The sequence below is a fragment of the Dermacentor silvarum genome, chromosome 1 (assembly GCF_013339745.2).
Source record: "Dermacentor silvarum isolate Dsil-2018 chromosome 1, BIME_Dsil_1.4, whole genome shotgun sequence".
NCBI classification, from domain to species: Eukaryota; Metazoa; Arthropoda; class Arachnida; order Ixodida; family Ixodidae; genus Dermacentor; species Dermacentor silvarum.
Window position 1 is genome coordinate 130,562,727 of NC_051154.1, and position 21,314 is coordinate 130,584,040.

The 21,314-nt window shown below is 46.4% G+C and overlaps 1 protein-coding gene across 6 annotated transcripts in view; it reads right to left on the reverse strand.

Moving 5' to 3' along the window:
• The window catches only part of LOC119436029 ((Lyso)-N-acylphosphatidylethanolamine lipase), a 123,316-nt gene that overhangs the window by 56,837 nt on the left and 45,165 nt on the right, over positions 1–21,314 (reverse strand). For all 6 annotated transcript variants that reach the window (XM_049655245.1, XM_037702765.2, XM_049655232.1 and 3 more), the window contains 3 exons: positions 15,437–15,586; positions 15,125–15,243; positions 2,430–2,604 (listed from right to left, as the gene is read on the reverse strand). In XM_049655245.1, the coding sequence (XP_049511202.1) occupies positions 2,430–2,604; positions 15,125–15,243; positions 15,437–15,586 (444 nt within the window). The remainder of the gene's footprint in view (positions 1–2,429; positions 2,605–15,124; positions 15,244–15,436; positions 15,587–21,314) is intronic.

Consider the following 21,314-nt stretch of genomic DNA (forward strand, 5'->3'; position numbering starts at 1 on the left):
AGCGGGTGCCTTTACCACTCTCAAGAACTGATGCTGCGCGGCTGCTTCAATCATTTGCTCGCCCTATCACACTTCTACGATGAAATTCACCGGGTTTCACCAACTCACGCTTGCACTCTCTCGACCCTAACTTGCGACTTCGCCTGCCACATGGACTCTCCCTTCGCGAAACAGCTTTACTGTGTTGCATGTAGTTGGGCGCCGCATTTACAAATGCCTATTCATTCCCCAATAGGAATTACGAACTGTGCGTCGTGCAATTTGTCCGGGTGCGATGAAACTCTGCAGCACCTTTTGTGTCACTGACCATCCTCTGATGCACAACGACGTGCTCTACAAGCTAAACTCAGCCTGTTAGATAACCTAGCGCTCTCGAAGGAAAACATCCTGGGACCATGGCTTATGCATTCTTCCATGCAAAAGGCCACAAAAGCTCTTCCGCACCTTTTGAAGGCTACTGGACTGTACGAACGCTTGTGACAGCGGACATTGCTCTGCGACTGATTTTGCGAGTGGCTGACTATGATTTTTCTTCTCTTACCTTATCTATTCGTCCTATTTACCCCTCCCTAAGTGTAGGGTAGCCAACCGAGCACGTTCTTGCAAGAACGTGCCCGGTTGGTTAACCTCCCTACCTGCCTCCCTTCGTTTCTGTCTCTCTCTCTCTCTCTCTCTCTCTATAATGGCTGCCCATTTCCATCAACCCGCAGTAGGCCTACTTGCGCGAGAAACGTTGTGCTGAAATTTGTCCAAAGAAAACTTATACCACGTAAGCTTGGACGAAACCACGGCGCCATATTGCGTTGCCAGCAACTTTTCTGTGGCGTGTATTACATTACTGTAAACGCGTGCATATGTTGTGACCTAAGACAAAGAACGTTGCATATCCTACAATCCACAGCCTCCTAATTGTACCGACTGCACCTGCCGAATGAAGCCGAAATGGTGGGGTCACGTACAACGCCCTTCTGTGACTTTGTATCGAAGCACCGTGACAACCATGCTCCGGTAATGAAATTTAATTTTGTTTTCTATGCGTCCTGCATTTATGGCCCAGAAGCAGCGTTTATAGGATGCGACAAATGTTGTTCTTGCTCTTAAAAGGCCTACAAAGTAGAAATGTTTGCACTGTTGAGTGTGCTTGACTTATCTCAAGGCTCACAACTTTACCCTTAGCTGGTAAGATCAGATAGCTTATGGGAACCATGCCATTGTCTTTGGCGACTCTTCCTTGCAAGTAAACATGATGGTAACTGCGACAGACGACATAAAAACTGCATGGCACAAGCCTTACTAACTATCGCTCTAAATTTCTCGTGTCAGATATAGAGAGGGGGGTGGGGGGTTATAGGGTGCAACAGCGTTGCAATTTTTTTTAAGTTATCATCATCATCATCATCATCATCAGCCTATATTTATGTCCACTGCAGGACGAAGGCCTCTCCCTGCGATCTCCAATTACCCCTGTCTTGCGCTAGCGTATTCCAACTTAAAGTTATATTATGTCGCGATTTATATCAAGAAAAATGCAGTAATTGCCACATTAACTAGCACGGCTATCAATACAGATAGAGGTACTGTGAACGGTTAGGGCCAACAACTGAATTAGAACCACGACAAAAACTAAACCAACTTTATGCAACAAGAAAGAGCAGAATATGCAACCGAGTTATCACGCTATATAAAAATCAAATCTGTATCTTTTTTTTGTATGCTACTTTTTTGTATTCAGTAGGAAAACCCAAAAGTCGGCACATTTGGCCGTCCCGACTGGGTCAGGTCGTGACTCGAGATACTAACTCAAAAGGCGTGACTGTCCCGCTAAATTTGGCAACCCTAGTCGATAATGATTCATTGCTCATGTGGAAGCATCGCGAAAGACAAACGCTCTGTATGAGCGCTTGTCTTGTTCATATGAGCAAGGATGCGTTGCTCATACATAACAAATGATTTCTAGTTCCATATGTAAAACATACTTCTGCAAAACAACGTCGTTTCTAACAGATTCTAGTTGACAGTTTCCCAAGCGCGTCACCACCAGCGCTGCTGTTTCCGGCTAAGTCTCGTTACCGAAGTAGCAGGGCACGGTACTGTGCCCATCAGGCTAAATCTCTTTAATGTCACTGGGAAAAATAGCCCGTCCCCCTTCACTATACAGCGTCAACAAACAGCATGTCATGGGAGTTCCGTTGCCGCTATGTCATATATTTCCGTTGTAATGAACCTCTCTTGGACTCTCTCTACAGGTTTCCCTTTCCAACCATTCGGGCACCTCAAGCCACTAGCAGCGCCTCCCATTCATTCAAAAGCTAAAATACGGAAATAAGGAAGCGTAACCAGCGCTCTGCTAGACATTCAAGTGTTCATACAATCGAGGCCAAGCAATTGGGAACCGTCAGTGTATCAACCGAGCCGACCAGAGCACTTACTTTGCACCATCTGCTCCTCGATGCGAGTGGCGTCGTTTCCAAGGGATGGCCTGGAGCTGCGTCCAAAGCCCAGCAGGTCCAGAGTGTGAACCACCCTGTTCTTGGACAACTCCTCGATGTTCAACACCCACAGCGCGGAGCCACAGCCCAGGCCATGGATCAGCACTAGCGGCATCTGCGCAAGTGTGCCGCCGCAGAGGCTTGCTGACTCCCATAACAAATAGCACGCACTACGGTTTGTGAAGGCATGGAGTGGGACGCATAGGCGTGTCTACGGAATCACTAGCGATTACCGTAGTGGGCCTTTATCCGGGCCTTATCTTAATCCTCGCCCTTATCCTGGACCACCTTCTCTATGAAGTACCATTCCGAATATGTGCACATCTGTTGTAACAATGAATCCGGTTCAAACCTTAAAAAAAGCAAGACAACTTATTTAGTCTCGTCTATAGTTCAAGTCTGTCCTTGCAGAAGCTCTGTGATTAACCTGTCTTGATCCCCGTGCTCTAAGGAAAGGAAATAGAGGAAAGGTAAAGAGGTGTTGCAAATTTCAATTAAGGTCTGAATTGGATCACACCACTAAAATATAAGTTTTCTACCTTGATATGCAGCATACATCTCTAAGGCATTAAATATTTAATGTTCAGGAAATTGGGAGACTAGGGAGCCTTCATACGCACGCTCGTGCCGCAGGGCGTACGCGTGCGTATGAAGGCTCCCTATGATGGATGGATGGATGGATGCTATGAGTGTCCCTTTGGAACGGGGCGGTGGGTTGCGCCACCAAGCTATTGTTATTATATTGCCTAATGTCCAACCTGTTGCAAAAAAACACCAAAAAAAACAAGAATTCTTATTACCAAACTTTCTGAACACCTATTGGGAACTGTTTTTCTACGCCTCCGTTGTTTGTCGTTTCGCTACTTTTCTTCCACCAATCTTCCAATCGCCTTTTACTAATCTCTATTGCGGACATGTGTACTTTCCCCCTGCTCTCGCTGATCTCAAGAGCTTCAAGGAGGCCACAGGTGCCTAAATCGACCGCTGGGCAGATATATTCACATTCTAATAGAACATGCTCCATCGTTTTCCTAGCTTTACCGCAGCAAGCACATGCTTCTTCCTTATTGTACCTCGCCTTATAAGTGCGCGTTCTAAGGCATCCTGATCTCGCTTCGAAAAGTAAAGAGCTTCCTATTGAGTTATCATAAATTGTTTCCTGTCTGATTTCGTTTCCTCCTCTTAAGTAGTTACTCAAGTTTTTCCATTGCTGCCACACATGAGATTGTCTCAGCCTCTGAGTTTGCGCTTGAAATTTTTTGTTTCCATGTCACTATACCGGTCGCGTACTTGCTGGTAAGCTTCCTAGTTCTTTTCCTCCGTGACTGTGGATCAGTATTTTTCCTATACAAATATCTGAACACTCTCCCAGCCCACTTACTTTCTTCCATATTCCTCAGTCGTCGTTCATAATCAATTTTACTCTGAGCTTCCCTCACTTCAAAACTTGCCCAGCCCATATCACCCTGCACTGCTTCATTTGTAGTCTTCCCGTGAGTGCCCAATGCGAGGCGTCGCACTGACCTTTGGTTGTCATCGAGTCCTGGGCCGCGATTTTGTAGCGAGGCATTATGACTTATTTTACTCTAGTCTCATCATCCACCGCTCACGACCGGCGGATCCCGTTGATAACGCGAGCGGACCGTCGCTCCGACCACTGACAAAGCGCGATAAGCACGAAAAGGCATTATTACTTTAAAGGCATCGCTACAAAATACCGGCCCTGATTGCACCCCTGACTTCAAGCAAACAACTGCATTTCCAAATGCAAGTCCTGGAACTATTACACCTTTCCACAACCCCCGAAGCACCTCGTACCTATTGTATCCCCATAGTGCTCTGTGTTTCATTATGGCCGCATTTCTCTTAACCTTTGCTGGTATTGTTTTTTCCTGTGTTTCCATATATATATATATATATATATATATATATATACACGGTGTTCCATATTTTAGCTGCATTAAATTTTTTTTTAAATTCCTGTGGCGGATTAGAGCACTGCACGGGCTCAGGCTTAGCCAAAAGCCCGGGCCCGGCCCGGGAATTCTACCTGCTCTACCTTTCTACCTTTCTAACTGCTCTACCCGGCCCGGCCCACGGGCCGGGCCGGGCCGGGCCGGGCCGGGTAGAGAAATTTTTTTCACGGGCTCGGGCCGGGCTCGGGCCGGGCCGGGCTCGGGCCGGGCACGGCATGTGCTTTTTGACCCGGGCCCGGGCAGGGCTCGGGTATTTTGACGCGGGCCCGGGCCGGGCTCGGACTTTCTGGTGGTGTGTATGTAATGTGCCGCGAGTTATCCTCGCGCGCCTCGACTCTGAAAAACCTGTTGCCCCAGCGCAGCTAGAAGCTAGCAGTGCTACTCCTGTGTACTTCCCTTTTCTTCTTCCGTCGTATTTTGCGCTGTTTGGACAGAATGTAAAAGTCCAGAAAGACCGAAGTCACCTCAAACCAAAGCATGCCCTTGTATTCCTTACCTAAATCAATGTAATTAATGCTTTCAGCGCGATGCAAGCCCGTTCGCGACTTGCTAATTCTTCAAAGGCGAATTAGTAAAACGATGACTGGTAAGATAATTCGTCACGCGGCTGAAATATGGCATTGCGTCCATCCATGATTGCACGCATGTTCTCAACCGGCCGCCTAGCAGCAGTGCATTACACTTCACCATGGAGGAACGAGAAGCTTTCTTTCTCTATTTACTCCATCCATGCGCTGCGCTCACGACCGGTCGTGGCTGCGCTTCGGCTATAGTGTACTAGAATACGGTTGAGTGGGACGAGCGGCTGGGGCGGCGCATGCTTTGCAGTGCGGCGCCCGATGTGGAAAACTACTGTGACGGCGATGCGATAGAAGTGGATTGGGCCGCATCAAGGTCGCGCCGTTGTAAACTGCTGGCGATACTGCTCGGCAGGGTCATTCGTACTACTTCGCGCGCTGGTATTTGCATTCAGACTGCTCAAATGGGGTTCATAATTGTATATGGCATGTATTTAGGCCTTAAGAATAAATTCCTTTCATTCTCTTTTTATTTTTTGATGCCGCTCGGTGATCTTTTTCGGTCTCTGGCTGGGTTCGGGCCGGTTTCGAGCCGGGCTCGGGCCGGGCTCGGGCCTAAGGCGAATGGGTGGCGGGCCGGGCCGGGCGGGTAACGTAGATTATTTTCAGGCCCGGGCCCGGGCCGGGCCCGGGTCTCGCCATAAAACATTTGGTCGGGCTCGGGCCGGCAGCCCAACGTAAAAACGAGCCTCCGCCAGTGCTCTATGGCGGATAGCGCAATTATAATCCTTGATCTAAACTACTCGATGAGGAGGTCATTACTTCCACGAGAAATCAAATGCCTAATTCAATAATTAAAATAATTACGTTAATTAACTTATTAATTATTTAGGCACATCTTTCAATCTACGAATTATAGCCGCTCAGTTCGCAAGGTGTATCCATCTGGAACGAATTCTCAGAACTGAACCAGTTTCGAGATATTAATTTTCAAAGTGTCCGATGAAGTGCATGGTCGTTCCAGTTAACTTGTTGAGGAAAGCCCTATTTTATGCACTGAAGCACAAAGTAACTGGAAAACCAATGCATTTCGTTGAACTCAGCGAACTCAGCGAACTCAGCGGCTATAATTCGTAGATTTAAAGATGTGCCGTAAAAATATTAATTGAAAGGCTAATTACCGTAATTATGTTAAATATTCAATTACGCATTTCGATTTCTCCTGGAAGTAATGGCCGCCTCATCGAGTAGTTTATATTAAAGATTATAATTGTGCTATCTGCCACAGGCAATTTTAAAAAATTTGGTGCAGCTAAAATGAAACACCCTGTATATTGCCTTCGTTTATCCATATACCAAGGTATCTATATTCGTTTACCGGAGGTACTCCCTGGCCCTGTATTGACACTGTCTGACTCTTTTCATTGAATACCATAACACCCGATTTTTTAACGCTAAATTTCAGACATAAATTGTCGCCTTCCTGTCCACAGAGATTAGCCAAATATATTAGCAAGCTGCTCTACTATTGTACCCGCCTGTTTATATAAGAGGCGAAACCCGATATTACTTCTCTCTAGGGCCCTTTCCATCCTTACCATGTACACATCATAAACAGCAGCAGGGATAGATGGCACCCCTGCAGTCTCAGTCCCTTGTTGATATCAACTTGCTCCTAGCTTCTCATCTCTTCCCATTCAACGCAAACTGTATTTTCTTGGTAAATCTCTCTCAAAAGCTGTATACAGTCGTTGCGTATAGCTTCCCCTTCCAGAATATCCCACAATATGTTGCGGTTTACGTTGTTACCCGCTCCGGTAATGTCTAATAAGGCCACATATAGCAGTCCCCTTTCTTCTCTGGATATTGCAATGCACTGAGTAAGGACAAATAGGTTATCATCCGGAAGCTTACCGATTCTGAAGTCATTCTGAAGTTCTCCCAATATGCCATTATTCTCTGCCCATGCTTGCGGCTTTAATTTAATCGCCTGCATTGGCAACCTACCTGTATATTACCGATGTAATGGTCAACGGTCTATATGAGTGAATTCTATCTTTTTCTTTTACCTTTATAAATTAAATTCATTCTACTTTGTCGCCAACTGTCTGGTATTCATCTATCCTTTAAGGGTTTCTTCTACTGCTTTTAACAGAGCTTCTTTACTTTTTGGTCCTAGTTCATTAATCATCCTAACGGGAACCTCGTCTAGCCTTCTGGCTGTGCGCTTAGGAATTTTCTCTTCGGTTTTCTTCCAGCTGAAATTTGTCAGCAGCAACTCCTTTTCTATCTGCTTCTCTTTCATGCTCTTTTTTTCCTCAAAGACAACCTCGTCATTGCCTTGGAAAGATTAGGCTGTTACTTTTCGGATGTAATTTATAGCCGCGTCCCCTTCCAGTTTGTTTCCATCTTCGTCTAGGATACGTTGTATTGTTCCAGACTTCCTGCCTAATAAGTTTGTCTTTCCAAAATTTTCTAGGTGCGGCCGTGTTTTTCTCACGTGTTTCTGACAACCAACGTTCACTTTCACCTTTTATCTTTCCTTGAAGCAGTTTTTGAACCATATATATTTCTTCTCCCGGTATATTGCCCCTTTTCTGGCTACTTCATCCTGCGGCAGTAGCGCTTTTTTTTTTTTACCTGCCTGTGCTCTCGTGATGCTTTGTCGTTCGGCGACCGCTTCTCGTATCTCCCTGTTCCAATAGCTTTTCGGTTTCTTTTTTTTTTTTTTCCTTTCCAAGGAGCATGTTTCTTCTCTTTGCGTATTTCTGCCGTAATTACACTTCGAAGCCCACTATATTTCCACTCTTGGCTTGGCCATTTGCCAAGTTCTTCCTTGACTCTTGTGACTATATTTGTTATTTATGAGACACTACCCAATAGCGCCATCTCTCGACATTAGATCGCAATGGAAAAAAAAGTTAACTGCGGTGCAACACTTCTCGATGCCACTCAAATCCCTTTACTGCAACCAACTTACACGACTATAATCCCAGGCCACATTATGTACCGCTGCAGAGACGATTGAGCGGAGCGTGACAGTGCGTCCCCTTGTCTTATTCGTTTTTGCAGAGAAATGTACTGCGCGTTGCTAGCGTCTCTGAAGACCCGACTTCACGCCCGGGCCGCGCATGCGCCATTCATACCGTATGATTGCTTTCGCCATAAAATAACCTCCGAGCTCCGACCCCAGCACAAACTTTCCAGCAAAGCACAATATACATACACTTCGCATTGAAAACAAAACACAGAGGAGTGAGCCTTGAACATGCAAGGTGAAATTTGCCTCTAGGGAAATTATGAAGACAGAATGAAAGGAATATTCACAAAGGGGCCATTGAAGATCATGTAGAAGCGCACCGGTACACAGGCAAAATATGACGGAAAAGCAGACAGGAAGCGCTGTCCTGTTTGCTTTTCTGTAATATTTTGTCTGTGTTCTGGTGCGCTTCAACATCTGTTCAACATGAGCTTTAAACAACTAGCCCGACTCGCCACTTAAGACACTGAAGACATGTGAAGGCCCCTAACAATAAGAGTGCATTCGGCAGTTAATACCGTACCATATTTTTGGCAGGCTTTCAAATGCAGTTTCAGCTGTTTCCCCACTTATTTTCGCCATTATGTGCGTGCCATAGCCATCAGGGGCTGTCTAAAAGCCGGACTGCTAAGTCAGTTACACAAAATCAGAACGAGTTTTGCGGCTTTACTACATCTGTTGGAAGCTGCGCACGGTTAAAGAGCGCCACCCGAAAGCGCACGCCAAGGGGCTGAGACATCGATTTTATTAGCCAATATTAATAAAGGCGATTTTTTTTTAAAAAATCTCGGCTTAAGTTTAATTATGAAAGGTTTCTGAAAATGGAGTTTAGTTGGCTGATCTGCAAACTGAGACCCACGCTTTTATATCGATGGGCGGTGCGTCTAAAACCAGATCGTTCCAGGCGCAAGGAAATGTACAGGCACCCACTTAGAGAAATTCTGGGCCTGTATTCACAAACAAGTTATTATTATTATAGAACTGTTCACGAGAACAGATGCCAGCCAATCATGTTGTTGGGCATATTATTAGCGAAGGCAGACAGCCAATTGGAAAAGAGCATTTGAGAATGAAAAGCCGCCTGAATTCAACTCCTCAAAAACATCTCAACGCGTTACGCTGCAGTCGCGGAGAACTTGGCCTATACAATTTGTTCTAGCAGAGTGAAAGGTGACCAGTGTTTAGGTAAATACAGGCCAAGAAGCTTATTCATAACCCCAAAGTGTCGACGACATGAATACGTTGGCTGTCCCGTTGCTTCATAAAAGTCAGGAGCCTTCGTTAAGAAACAAACTTTAGGTGTACTCTGTTCGCGAGGCGGTGTGCCCGCCACGGGGGCTCAGCATATTCTACTGCTGACGTGCGAGATCGAAAAATCGAACCGGATGTTTCTTGGGGCCGCAGGCTCGCTGCTCGCGCGCGCGAAACCGTCTATACTTTCACTGTTTCACGCTAATGTGTAGCGGAGGAGCTTTTCCCAGGCTCTGGTCGTTTGACTGATGAAAGCCTTGATATGTGGATGCGCATGCGCTCTAACAAGCTGGGGTCACAATCACTCTCCTACCAAGAACAACACGCGAGAGGGAATTTTGAGAACCATGCGAATAAGAAAATTACCTACATAAGGATTGTAACTCGAATCAAGGATGCTCAATCCCAGTCGCATCCGTAGAATAGGGCATTTTAGTGATGCGATGGATCGGCTAGCACAATGCCCGCAAACGCGAGACCACCTGTGCATGAACCGTGGCCCCCGAGGACGCGCATCGCGGTAGGACTTGGAAATCGAACGCCTACCTGCATGCAAACACAGGCTATACAGCTTGGGAATGTAAATGAGGGTCTATTAATGACTAAAATCTATTTCCTCTCCACGTGAAAAAAGAAAAAGAAACGTTTCGGAAGAACAATATGAGTTCTTGAAACTGCACAGGGGCGGGCTGCAACATGGTGCACATGGGTTCTTAGCTGAAAGCAAGCCTTTAACGTCATGACACAAATTTTCTTATTTTTATAGGACCGCATAAAACATAATGCTTGTTTTTTTTTTTTTTCTCTACCCCCCAAACATCATTCCGGCCGTTCGTCCATTGCAGGGACTCTGCCTCCGATATTACACAATTTGTGTGAGAACAAATGAGTTGCCCGAGCTCATCTAGTCCTAAATGTCGGTTTCAATTATTGTCGCTAAACTCGCCAGCGCAACAGAAAACGAAGGATGGCATTCCTAGAGTTCTTTCGACGAGGCACTAAATAGTTTACCGTGCGACCACGTCGTGCGACAGCGTCATACAGCTGGCACCCATCAGTAAAGAAAATAAAGCGGCTTTACAAAATGACGCAACAAGAACGAATAGTTTACATGTGTATTTAGATAGCTGACCGCCATGAAATGAGAAGTACCAAGAGTACCGGCTACATTTGACGGTTACACGAAAAACAAGTACGAGCCATTAGTACGCGAACAAGTACGAGCAAAGTTACTGATGCGTAAAGCTACATCAGTGCGTGTCTGCGAGGAAAAAATAAAGAACGTGCAAAGTATCCAATAATCAAGTAGCCATGCAAAGTATCCCATAACAAAACCTTGTATTTATTCATTACATTTTAAATACTTTTGTTCCAAAGGCAACGGTTTCCTATTACTAGCCCAGCAGATAGCAGTAGAGCTCGTGTGCTAGCTACTGCACTTAATGAAAGATAAAAGGCTCTCGTTCATATGGTCATTCAGACGCACATCTAATAACAAGACACGAATTTTATAGCGCAGAATATTTTACCCTGCATAGTGGCTTGTATACTCCCGAAAATAGAGCTCGCAGATGAAGCAAGGATTCGCAAAAGATACATTTTTTTTATGCTTGCAGCCCAACAGCTGTGGTTAAAAAATATATATTACCAATACGCGAGTTTCAAGCATGCGCGGATGGCTCTCGCCAAACATTTTTTTTTTTTAATTCAGTGTTTGTCCACCCCGAAACTCAAGAGAACAATTGGAGAAATTAGGCTCACGGACTGGGAGGCGTACAGGCAGTACCCACCGCCCGAAAGCGGTATAACGGACATAGCGGAATGGATGCAGCACCTCCGAGACGCCCACATCCAAACCACCAAAACCATCCAGCGCACGGTCGAGACGCCCGAAGTCGACCGCCGGCTCTTACACCTGTGGGAAGCCCGTGAGGGCCTCCTCAAACGGTGGAAGCGACAGCGGTTCAACCGGAAACTCCGTCTACGAATCGCGCATATAACACAAGAAGCCAGAAATTACGCGACCAAGCTGATGGAGCAAAATTGGGTACAGTTTTGCACCTCGCTCAAGGGTACCCTGAGTACGGCGAAGACGTGGGCCATCCTGCGTTGCCTGATCGAGCCCGACAAGGCCAAATCGACAGCCAGTCGGACGCTTCAAGAAATCGCTCACAAATTCCCCGGGAATGACCAGGATCTGATTGACACCATAAAAACCAGATACCTGGGTAGCGACCCCATACGACCCTGCCTCCTAAAATACGAAGGGGAACCAATACCAGAACTCGTATGCTCCGATCACGGAGGAAGAGGTGTATGCCGCGGCACGAGCCTCACAGCGCAACACTGCTCCCGGGGCTGACAAAATCACCAATGCCATGATTAGAAACTTGAGCCCGATGCACATCCTGGACTTGGCCGAATACCTCAACGAGGAACTCTGGAGCAAAGGCCACGTACCGAACGAGTGGAAACACGCGGAAATCGTGACGATTCCCAAACCCGGCAAGAAGCCCGCGATCGACGCCCTGCGTCCCATCTCGCTGACTTCGTGCCTCGGCAAGGTGTACGAGAGGGTCATCGGGGCCCGCCTCCAACACTACATAGAGGACGGTGACCTCTTCCCGCACACCATGCTTGGCTTCAGGCCAGGACTTTCTGCGCAAGATGCTTTCCTAATCCTAAGGGAAGAAGTTCTTAAGGGCATCCCGAAGGGAGAACACCTCCTGCTCGCACTCGACCTGAAAGGAGCCTTCGATAACATCTCTCACGAGGCCATTCTCAAGGAACTGAACGACATCAGCTGCGGGGAGCGCATCTTTAATTATGTTAAATCGTTCCTGACAGGCCGGACGGCAACCATCTGAATAGGCCAGACTCGATCGGATAAGATCGACATACCGAACAAAGGAACGCCGCAAGGGTCTTCCCGATTCTCTTCAACGTCGCGATGGACAAAGAGCTGCGGAAGATCCCGGACCTAGGTTACGCCCTATACGCTGCCGACATCATGCTCTGGGCCACCAAGGGCTCCCTCGCGCGAAAAGAGGCGACCCTTCAGGAGGCCGTGACGGCCGTGGAGAGATTTGCGGCAGCGAGCGGGATGCGTTGCGCACCCGAGAAGTCCGAGGTGATCCGGGTGCACGGAGGAGGAATCTACAAGTCCCCTGGCCCTATTGAACTCTATCTAGAGGGCCACAAGATCAAGGAAAGCAATAAGACTAGGATACTGGGTTTTTGTATCTAGAGCAACCTGAAAGCCTCCCACACCATCTAAGGTCCGCCACCAACCAGATCTCGCGGATTATCAAACGAATCACAAGAAGCCGCAAGGGCATGCGAGAAGAGGACACGCTCCGCCTCGTCCAGGCTCTGGTGATCAGCAGAGTAATGTATAGTATGCCGTATCACTACCACTCGCTAAACAAACGCGACCAAGAACAAGTCGATGCCATCATCAGAGGCGCGTACAAAACGGCCCTAGGTCTCCCTGTTACCACCTCAAACGAAAATTTAGCGGCTCTAGGGATCCACAACACCTTCGCTGAGTTGTCGGACGCGGTAATAGCTTCGCAAAAAGCCAGACTACAGAACACGGCGGCGGGCAGAGCCATCCTCCACCGGACCGGAACGGCAACGGAGCTTCGTGCCCTCGACGGGCAACGATCACTCCCGCCCGAGGTCAGAAGCAAGATCAAGGTGAACCCCATACCAATGCACATGAGTCATGAACTACACGAAGGACGACGCAAGGCTCGCGTCGACAGACAACGCCGACAATTCAAGAGTGACCCGTACGTAACGTACGTAAACGTGGCGGCGTACCCTGCAGGGAGCCTCTTCGCGGTAGCCGCCGTGAACGGGAGAGACAACTCCTTGACCCTTGCGGTCTCCGTCAGGGCAGAGACCCCAGCTGCGGCTGAGACCATAGCCGCGGCGCTAGTAATAAAACAACATGACAGGGTGGGCAGGGAAGTTCATGTCGTTACCGACTCGCAACAGGCCTGCCGTAACTTTGCGAACGGACAAGCACCGCTGCTGGCGGCTCAGATTCTAGGCTCGAGGCTGCAAGAATCCCATCAAATCACGTGGACGCCGGGTCACGCGGGACTTGAGGAGAACGAAAGGGCGAACGCCTTAGCTCGAGCGCTAATCAACCGAGCGGGGCAAAACCAATCGTCTCATCAATCCCCACCCTTTACCTTCGTGCCCCTGCCATCCAATTACTGCGACCGACTCGAGATCCAGGGACTCAACCGCAGGATTTATCCTCCCCCTCACAAAAAGCTCAGCACTGAAGAGGCAGTAGCTCTCAGGCTTATTCAAACAAACTCATTTCCAAACATACACAAATACAGCAAAATATACCCACAAACATATCGCGGCATGTGCCCCTGGTGCGGCGACACGCGCCCTACACTTTTTCACATCTCGTGGGGGTGCGGGCGCAAACCAAAACACTTAAAGACGCCTAGCACGTCATTTGAGCGGTGGGAGGTACAGCTGACCGGCGATACCCTGGCTGGACAAGAAGCTCTCGTCCAGCAAGTACGTCGAGCAGCCATGGCCAGTGGAGTTCTGGAATGAGGACACCACCCATTCGTCCTCAAGATCAACGACCTAGATGATCCAAATAAATGTTTTCTCTCTCTCTCTCTCTCTCTCTCTCTCTCTCTCTCTCTCTCTAGATTGGAACCAAAAACGGACATCTAAACTGTGTCATGCGACATCATCAGCTGCAGCAGACCTCCTCGCCATTTTATCGGTGCTACGACACATTTAGTACAAGAAGCGAGAAAATAGCATATAATCTGGAAAGCATTATCATCTATTGGCAATGTCAACCGCATTCCGCATAACTCGGCTTCACTGTACGAAATTCTAAAGAAACTCACAAAAGCAAGCGAAGAACACTCCATATATGTAATAATGTTCCAGCGGATTTGCGAATTCGACCTCAAAGCACGTATTCACAAAAAGTTGTTACGCTAGAACTGTTCATGAGAGCGAGTACTAGCCGATTGCAATGTTGACTATATTATTACCGAATGCGGACTCCAATGGCAAACAGCTCTCACGAACAAAATGCATTGTGAAATCTTTTAGTTCGTAATTGCTGTTCGCCATTGATCGACCTCATTCGTTAATAATACGTCCAACATCACGATTGGCTGGCACTCGCCCTTACATACAGTTCTAGCATAAGAACTTTTTTTTCTGAATATGAGCCTACATTCTAGAAGCTTGGACAGATAGTGCGAATGCGTGGCGTCCAATAAGGGATCTCCTGACATTTTTGTGCGAGAGCGACCTTTTACTCTACTGCATAGCTCCCGACTCTGCCCCAGGTAAGCAAAAGCACACAGTTAGTGCAAACGGTTACATAGTTAGAAGGTGTACATAGCGCATGTGTATAGCTCTCTGTACTTATCAACTTCACTGTCTCGCTTTTCTTTTTCCTGTCCATCCCCCGTATCTCCACGTGGAGCAGCAGACCATAGATAGCTCCTCGAGCCGACCTCCCACGCTTGTCTCTCCTTAAATATATACTTATTTATTTGACACTGCGTGCACGGAAATTCTCTGTCATTTGCTGTTTTCTAAGTGGTGGAAGTCTGGGGAAGTAGGCTACAGCTAGAAGAAACGGCTGTCCCGCTATCATCAAAGTTAAACCAACACTAAGAATTAAAAATTGGAAAATACTTCCTGTCAAAAACGTGGTTGAACTTTAAGCCCCGGGAACAAAGCGGTAACGGGAAGCAATGTCCGCGGTACAGTGACGTCCGTTGACTCGTGACATGAGAACACGCGAAAAAGTAAGAAGAAAAAATTTTGAAGACCTCGACGTACCTGAGTCACCGCTTCCTCCGATTCCGGTTTCATAGTGATGGTCCACAAGCGACAAGGAGAGACAGCGTCTCCAAAGCGGCCAACTTCAACATAGCGGCCTGTATATTTTCTGTTCAGATCTGAAACGGTCGCAGAAAAACCCAAGTGAGAGAAGTGGCTGTCCAGCAACACGCATTTATCCATACTAGCGCATACTTAGAGCTAGAAAGCGAATTCTGCTTGCACTCTTATATGTTCGTATAAGTGCGTCAGATGTAAGTAATAAGCGTGTTCGTAGAAGTGCGCGCCCCGAAGAGAAACTGGTGGTCTTACACGAGAATATCTTCTCTTCGGCCTCCTGGAGCTGCTCCCTGGAGGAAGGACACCAACGCGCCAGCTTCATGTCTTCGGGTGCACCCACTGTAGAGGAGGGTGGTGAATCTCCGGCAGTCGGAACACGGGCTGCCTTCGCCGGCGCGGCTGCTGCAAGTAGAAAGAACGACTGATGCTCTTGCAGTCCCAATACGCGCACATGCCATCCGCAGTTGTGTGACTACACTTTAAAAAAAAAAGTCAGAATAGTTACTACCTAGAGTCACACCATTTGCTACCTTAGTGTAACTGCAGATGGTAACGATAGAGTTATAGTAGCAAAATAACTGACTAAACAAGGTAGTCACTGGCACTAATGGGTCTCAGCTACCAATTTCGAACGCCGTTCGCACCACCGGATGCAAAGTTTCTATGCTATAACAAATACCGGGTGTTTTTTTTTTTGTTTGTTTTTTTGTTTTTTCAAGGCTTTTTAGAAGGACACTTTGAATAAAGTTCAAAGTGTCCGACGAAATGCATTGGTGTTCCATTTAAACTTGTGCTTCAAAGCATAAAACAGCGTTCTCTTAAAAGAAGTAACTGGAATGCCAATGCATTTCGTCGGACACTTTGAAATTTATTATCTCGAAACTCGTGCAGTCCAGAGAATTCGTTGCAAGTGGATGCGCCTTGCGAACCCCCCAGATATTATTCGTAGATCGAAATATGTGCTGTAAACTAATTAATTAAAGTTTATTAGCGCAATTATGTTAATTATTTAATTAACCATTTTGATTTCTCGTAGAACTAATGGCCGCCTCATCAATTAATTTAAATCAAGGGTTAGAAGAATTGTGCTATCTGCCCCAAGCAACTTATAAAAATTTTAGACCTTCTAGAAAAAACAACAGCCGGTATGTGTTATAGCATAGAAACTTTGAATCCGGTGGTGCTAACTCCGTTTGGAATTTGTAGCTGAGACCCATTAGTAACAGTGACTACCTTGTTTAGTCGGTTAATTTTTTCTCCGCTATTCTTTCCGTCTTTCATTTCCCCTTCCCTTTCCCCAAGTCCAGGGTAGCGAACCAGAATCTTTTCAGCTTAACCTCCCTGCCTTTCCCACCCCGCTGATCTCTCTCTCTCTCTCTCTCTCTCTCTCTCTCTTGTTTAGTCAGTCATGTTACTAACTTTATCGTTACCAAATCCCGTTATACTAATGTAGCAAATGGTGTGGCACTAGGCACTAACAACTACGATGTGTGCACCGCTACGGTTCGCAGTATTAACGTTGTCCAGCACAGTTTCGATAAGGGGGGAAAATATCCGATCATTCACAGAACTTTTTTTTTCCCTGTCGCGTTTCGCTACGCTGCGTTACACGCTCGACCGCCGTGTAACGCAGCGAATGCGTTACAACAGGAAACGAATGCGTGTACGTAAAGTGTCACGCGCGCATCGCATGCGCGTACTGATTGAGCTGCTCTGAGAGTGAGACTGTACAGCGCGTGTACTGGGAGCGAGGTGTATGTGGAAGCGTTCCCAGGTGCGCTCCCAGGTGCGGCCACATTCCGCCTGAAAGTGGTTGCACCGTGGCCATGCAACTTGGCGCACAGCGTATACATGCTTACACATTTCGACTCGATGAACATTGGTGCTGACAGTGCAGCTACCCGCTAGAGATAAATGGTGAAAAAAAGGCCACGGTGACAGGGAAGGTACGAAAGCCTGTTTAAGGGCACTCTTTTGAAGCGCAACAATCCGCACGCTATAGATACAAATGAATGGGTGCGGCTGCTGCTTGTGCAACAATACAACAAATTCTACGAGTACCAAAAAATACAAGAGCACTCAATGCTGCCAATGTATGCATAGGGCTAATTACAATATTATTATTACACGTCAGCGGTGACTGTCGCCTTCGTCGGTAGCAAAATCACTTTCAAGCGACTCATTTTTATTATTCTAAGGTCTGCGCATAGTATATTGCGCGGAATAATTGTGCAGTGTTCAATTTACGTGTACAGCTGCGCACGTGTACAGCTGTACACGCGTTGAATAGTGGATAGGAGGAGTAAATGAAAACACAATACACGGAGAAATAATTTCACCGTCAGCGAGAGCTAGCATCACTGTAGCTCAAGCAGTCGCTATTTCTCGCGCATCTTAGAACGAAGCAAACTTAAAATCAATCGAATGGCTACGTCGGGTAACTGGGCGCCGTTTGCATTGTCAGGATCGACGTACTTTGGGTGTTTACGGTGTTTCCATGTAGTACAGGTTGCGTCAAAAGTTTCGAAGGCAAGCCACTGTGCGAGTGACAAGGTCTGCCTTCGGGCTCTGCGTTAAAGAGCTCCTGCGGTATGCCTGACGCCCTGAAACCCAGGAAAGTGAGCAACATTGTTCCTATTTGATTTTCTTAATTTGGATGAAATTGCAAATGTTGGCAACTACTGTATCACCGGCTTCTCCACAAACAATAAATTGATCGATGATCAAACGATGATGACAAGAGGTGATATGAAAAACATTCCGCAAGAAAGCGCTGCAGTTTCTGTGATTGGACAAAAGGTAATCTATCAGTTCAATCCAATAACGCAATACAAATAAAAAAATGACATACAAGGCGATGTTAACTTCCATACATAGATACGATATCACTTTCCTTAAACGAGGTAATTTAGGATTTTAGAGCAGATCCCTGTGATGACACGTTACTCCTTGGCCCAAGCAACTTTTCGGCACTGAAAGGACGATCATAAAGCGATTCACTGCTGAACTCAAAGGACATATTTGCTGCTCAAACTTAGGACAGCTTATGAGAACCTGTTATACGTCCCGTTTTCCCATCAATGGTCGCACGCGCGATAAGGCATAGCTTAACGACGTATAAAATACAAGTTTATATGCCACTCCCACCTGAGACAACGGACCAAAGAGGCAGCATATATTGGAAGCTGCCAATATCGAGGGTTTGAAGCAACGAAAGTACTAGAGAGGTGATCATGGCCCGCCGTCGGGCCATGGTCACCTCTCTGGTCAAAAGTGGCTTCGACACTTTTGGTAACGACTGTCCACCGTGAGCAAAAGTCCACCCGATCGCGGGCTCTGGGAAAAAGCTGACTTTCTTCGCAGTTTAGCGCACGCAGCCTGAAAATCACTAACGCAGTACAAACTTTGCCAGACGAGCACTACAGTCAGTGCGCTCGTCAATTTTCAGCTGTGCGTATACAGCCCCAAATAATTTTTTTTTCGTAGAAGCTCTTGTCCGTACACTTTTGCTCACAGTGTGCGTATATAGTTGGATAAAAAATATTACGGTGGAAAAGAGAACAGGGGTCCGGCAAAGTCTGATAGCCACGTGAGACGTTCATTATTTAATTAGTGCTGCAGGAATGCTTGTCTGGCCTTACTCTTAGCATTTTACTTCAGATAACAAAGGTACACATTAAGTGACCTATTAATACATAGTACACGCACACAAAACATCAACAAGCACACACTGTCAGGTAGTTTGAGTGTCTATGAAACTTCCTATAGCTTTAGTATTCTGTAAGCAGCCTCGGTGACTATATAGCAAATTTGTTTACTCGATTTCATTAAACTCCAGCCTTTATTTAGCGAGAAGAAAGGGAACCGAGGGGCCCGATTTTTATTAATCATATCATAAGAAGCCAACAAGGACAATTAACTCCAAGGACAACATAGGGGAAATTACTTGTACTTTACTAATTGAATTAAAGAAATGATAAATTAATGGAAATGAAAATGGATGAAAAAACAACTGTCCGCAGGTGGGGAACGAACCCACGTCTTCGCATTACGCGTGCAATGCTCTCACCATTGCGCTACCGCGGAGCCGTTTTCCCATCCACTTTCTGGGGTATCTATGTTTTTACAACTAGAACTAACGCTGGGAGTGTTAGCCACCACCACCACTCACAAACATAGGGGCGGATCCGCGCTGTATTAATCACAATGCAACATAAACAAGATATGATCTATTTTGATGCCAAATGCCGGATCAATTCAGCCTGACAGTGTTAAGTTACATATGATCGCTGCACCGGCCTCATAATGCAGCTAGATGCAGCCTCATAATGTTCTAAGGTTTACGTATTGAACTCAGTGATCTGCGTCCTCGAAATCACAGTTAACACAAACGTTTGTTCCTTTTAAGGACGTATGAAGTTATGAACCCAACTGAGGCTCCAGCTTGGCTGGTATACCCTCTCATTAATCGACCGCGTTTGTTTACTTTTTACCGCGGAATTACGTTTTAAACTGATTTTATTCGACTGCCGGTAGAATGCGCGCCGTGTTCGGCATTTTGATCCTCTGAAGTGTTACATAATTAGCTGGTGCCTTTGTGAATAATAATTATGTAAAGGATCGTTATCATTAGGTTAAACAAACACTGCAAAAAAAAGTAGGATTGTTCAAAAAATAATAATAAACGTAGTCGGTAGGAATGCTTTCCGGTATACAGTAAGGATTCATTTCGTTCAATGATATTCCTTTCGTAACAGCCATAGTTCACAACAGGCCACGGCCGGCCGTGAACGGTGCATCCCGCGGACAACGTGGGCGAAGCGCTACTCGGACCACTGAGAACGCGCGAAAAGGAATAGCATTGGAACAGCATCTTTACATTATACTGGCTGATATGTTCCAGGTTTTGCTCTCGGCTCGGCCAAATGGTCGACGTTTTCACTTTTGCTGAATGCAACCAGACGAAAAGACGATAGTATAATTACCTTACACAAGATACGACGGAACAGAGGCCCAATTCAAAAAACTGTCCGTTTGTAAGAGCTGTTTACCATTGGCCGGGCAGTCTTCATTAGCGATAGCACCATGATTTGCTGGTAGCTGCTCTTAAGTTTGAATTGCTCGTAAGAGCAAATTTCATTCAATTGTGATGCTGGACATATTATTGCAAAGGTCACTTACGAACGCAAAGCTTTGTGAATACGGATCTTTTGCCGATATTTCAACGCGATTCAGCAAGAACTCCGCAGGTACGTCAATGACTCAATGACATTGCTTGTAAGCATTGTACGCTTACAATTTACACAAGGATTTTTTTTTCGCAAGCTTAACGCTCTTCAAATTGAATTGACATTTGTAAGAAAACGGGGCCCGCAGTCACAAATACCTGTACGTTAGAATGGTTCGTAAAAGAAAACTTCAACCAATCCTGATGATGCACACAACATTCGTGAAGGCGGATGGCCAATGACGAAAGAAAATCTTTGTGAATTCGCCCCTCGAAGTTTATGCGGCTTTAGAGAGGTTTAGAATAGGGGTCTAGAGTTTTGGGTGCCCCAACAAGCGACCGCTTTGCGTTCGTGGTCGGCAGCGCCGGGAAGGTGCTGAAGAATAGGCTTCCCGGATTGCGTTAGTGTCACGCGATTGCAGAGCCCTTCCTACGCTCGGAAGGAAAATGAAAACGTTATGCCAGAGAAAAAAAAAAAACATGAAATAATGCGATCCGTAATATTTTACAGGATTAAAAGTATACCTGAAAGCTTATTATTTTCAATGAGGAGGCGTTGACCGCGTTTAGAGAAGTTTGCGACGACGTTGAGACGACGCAAAGCAGGTTTGGGGCACCCAGGCTATTTATGAAATGTAGAGTTAGGGGGGTGCGAAAACCCAAACCCAAAGATACCGCTGTGGATTGGCGCACGCGCTGTGGCGAGACGCTAATCGTTAGGGGTCTCTTATCTTTGTGAGCCCCTATTCTAAAACAGCCTCATATTTGTGAAACCCAAACGTCGCCTTCGCACGTTCAATGGTAAACACTAACGCTGGTGGAAACAAAACAGTCAGCTTTAGAACAGCGCGCAAAAGGCTTGCCTACGAAGTGTAATAACGGATCTGCAGTGTGCATGCGCTA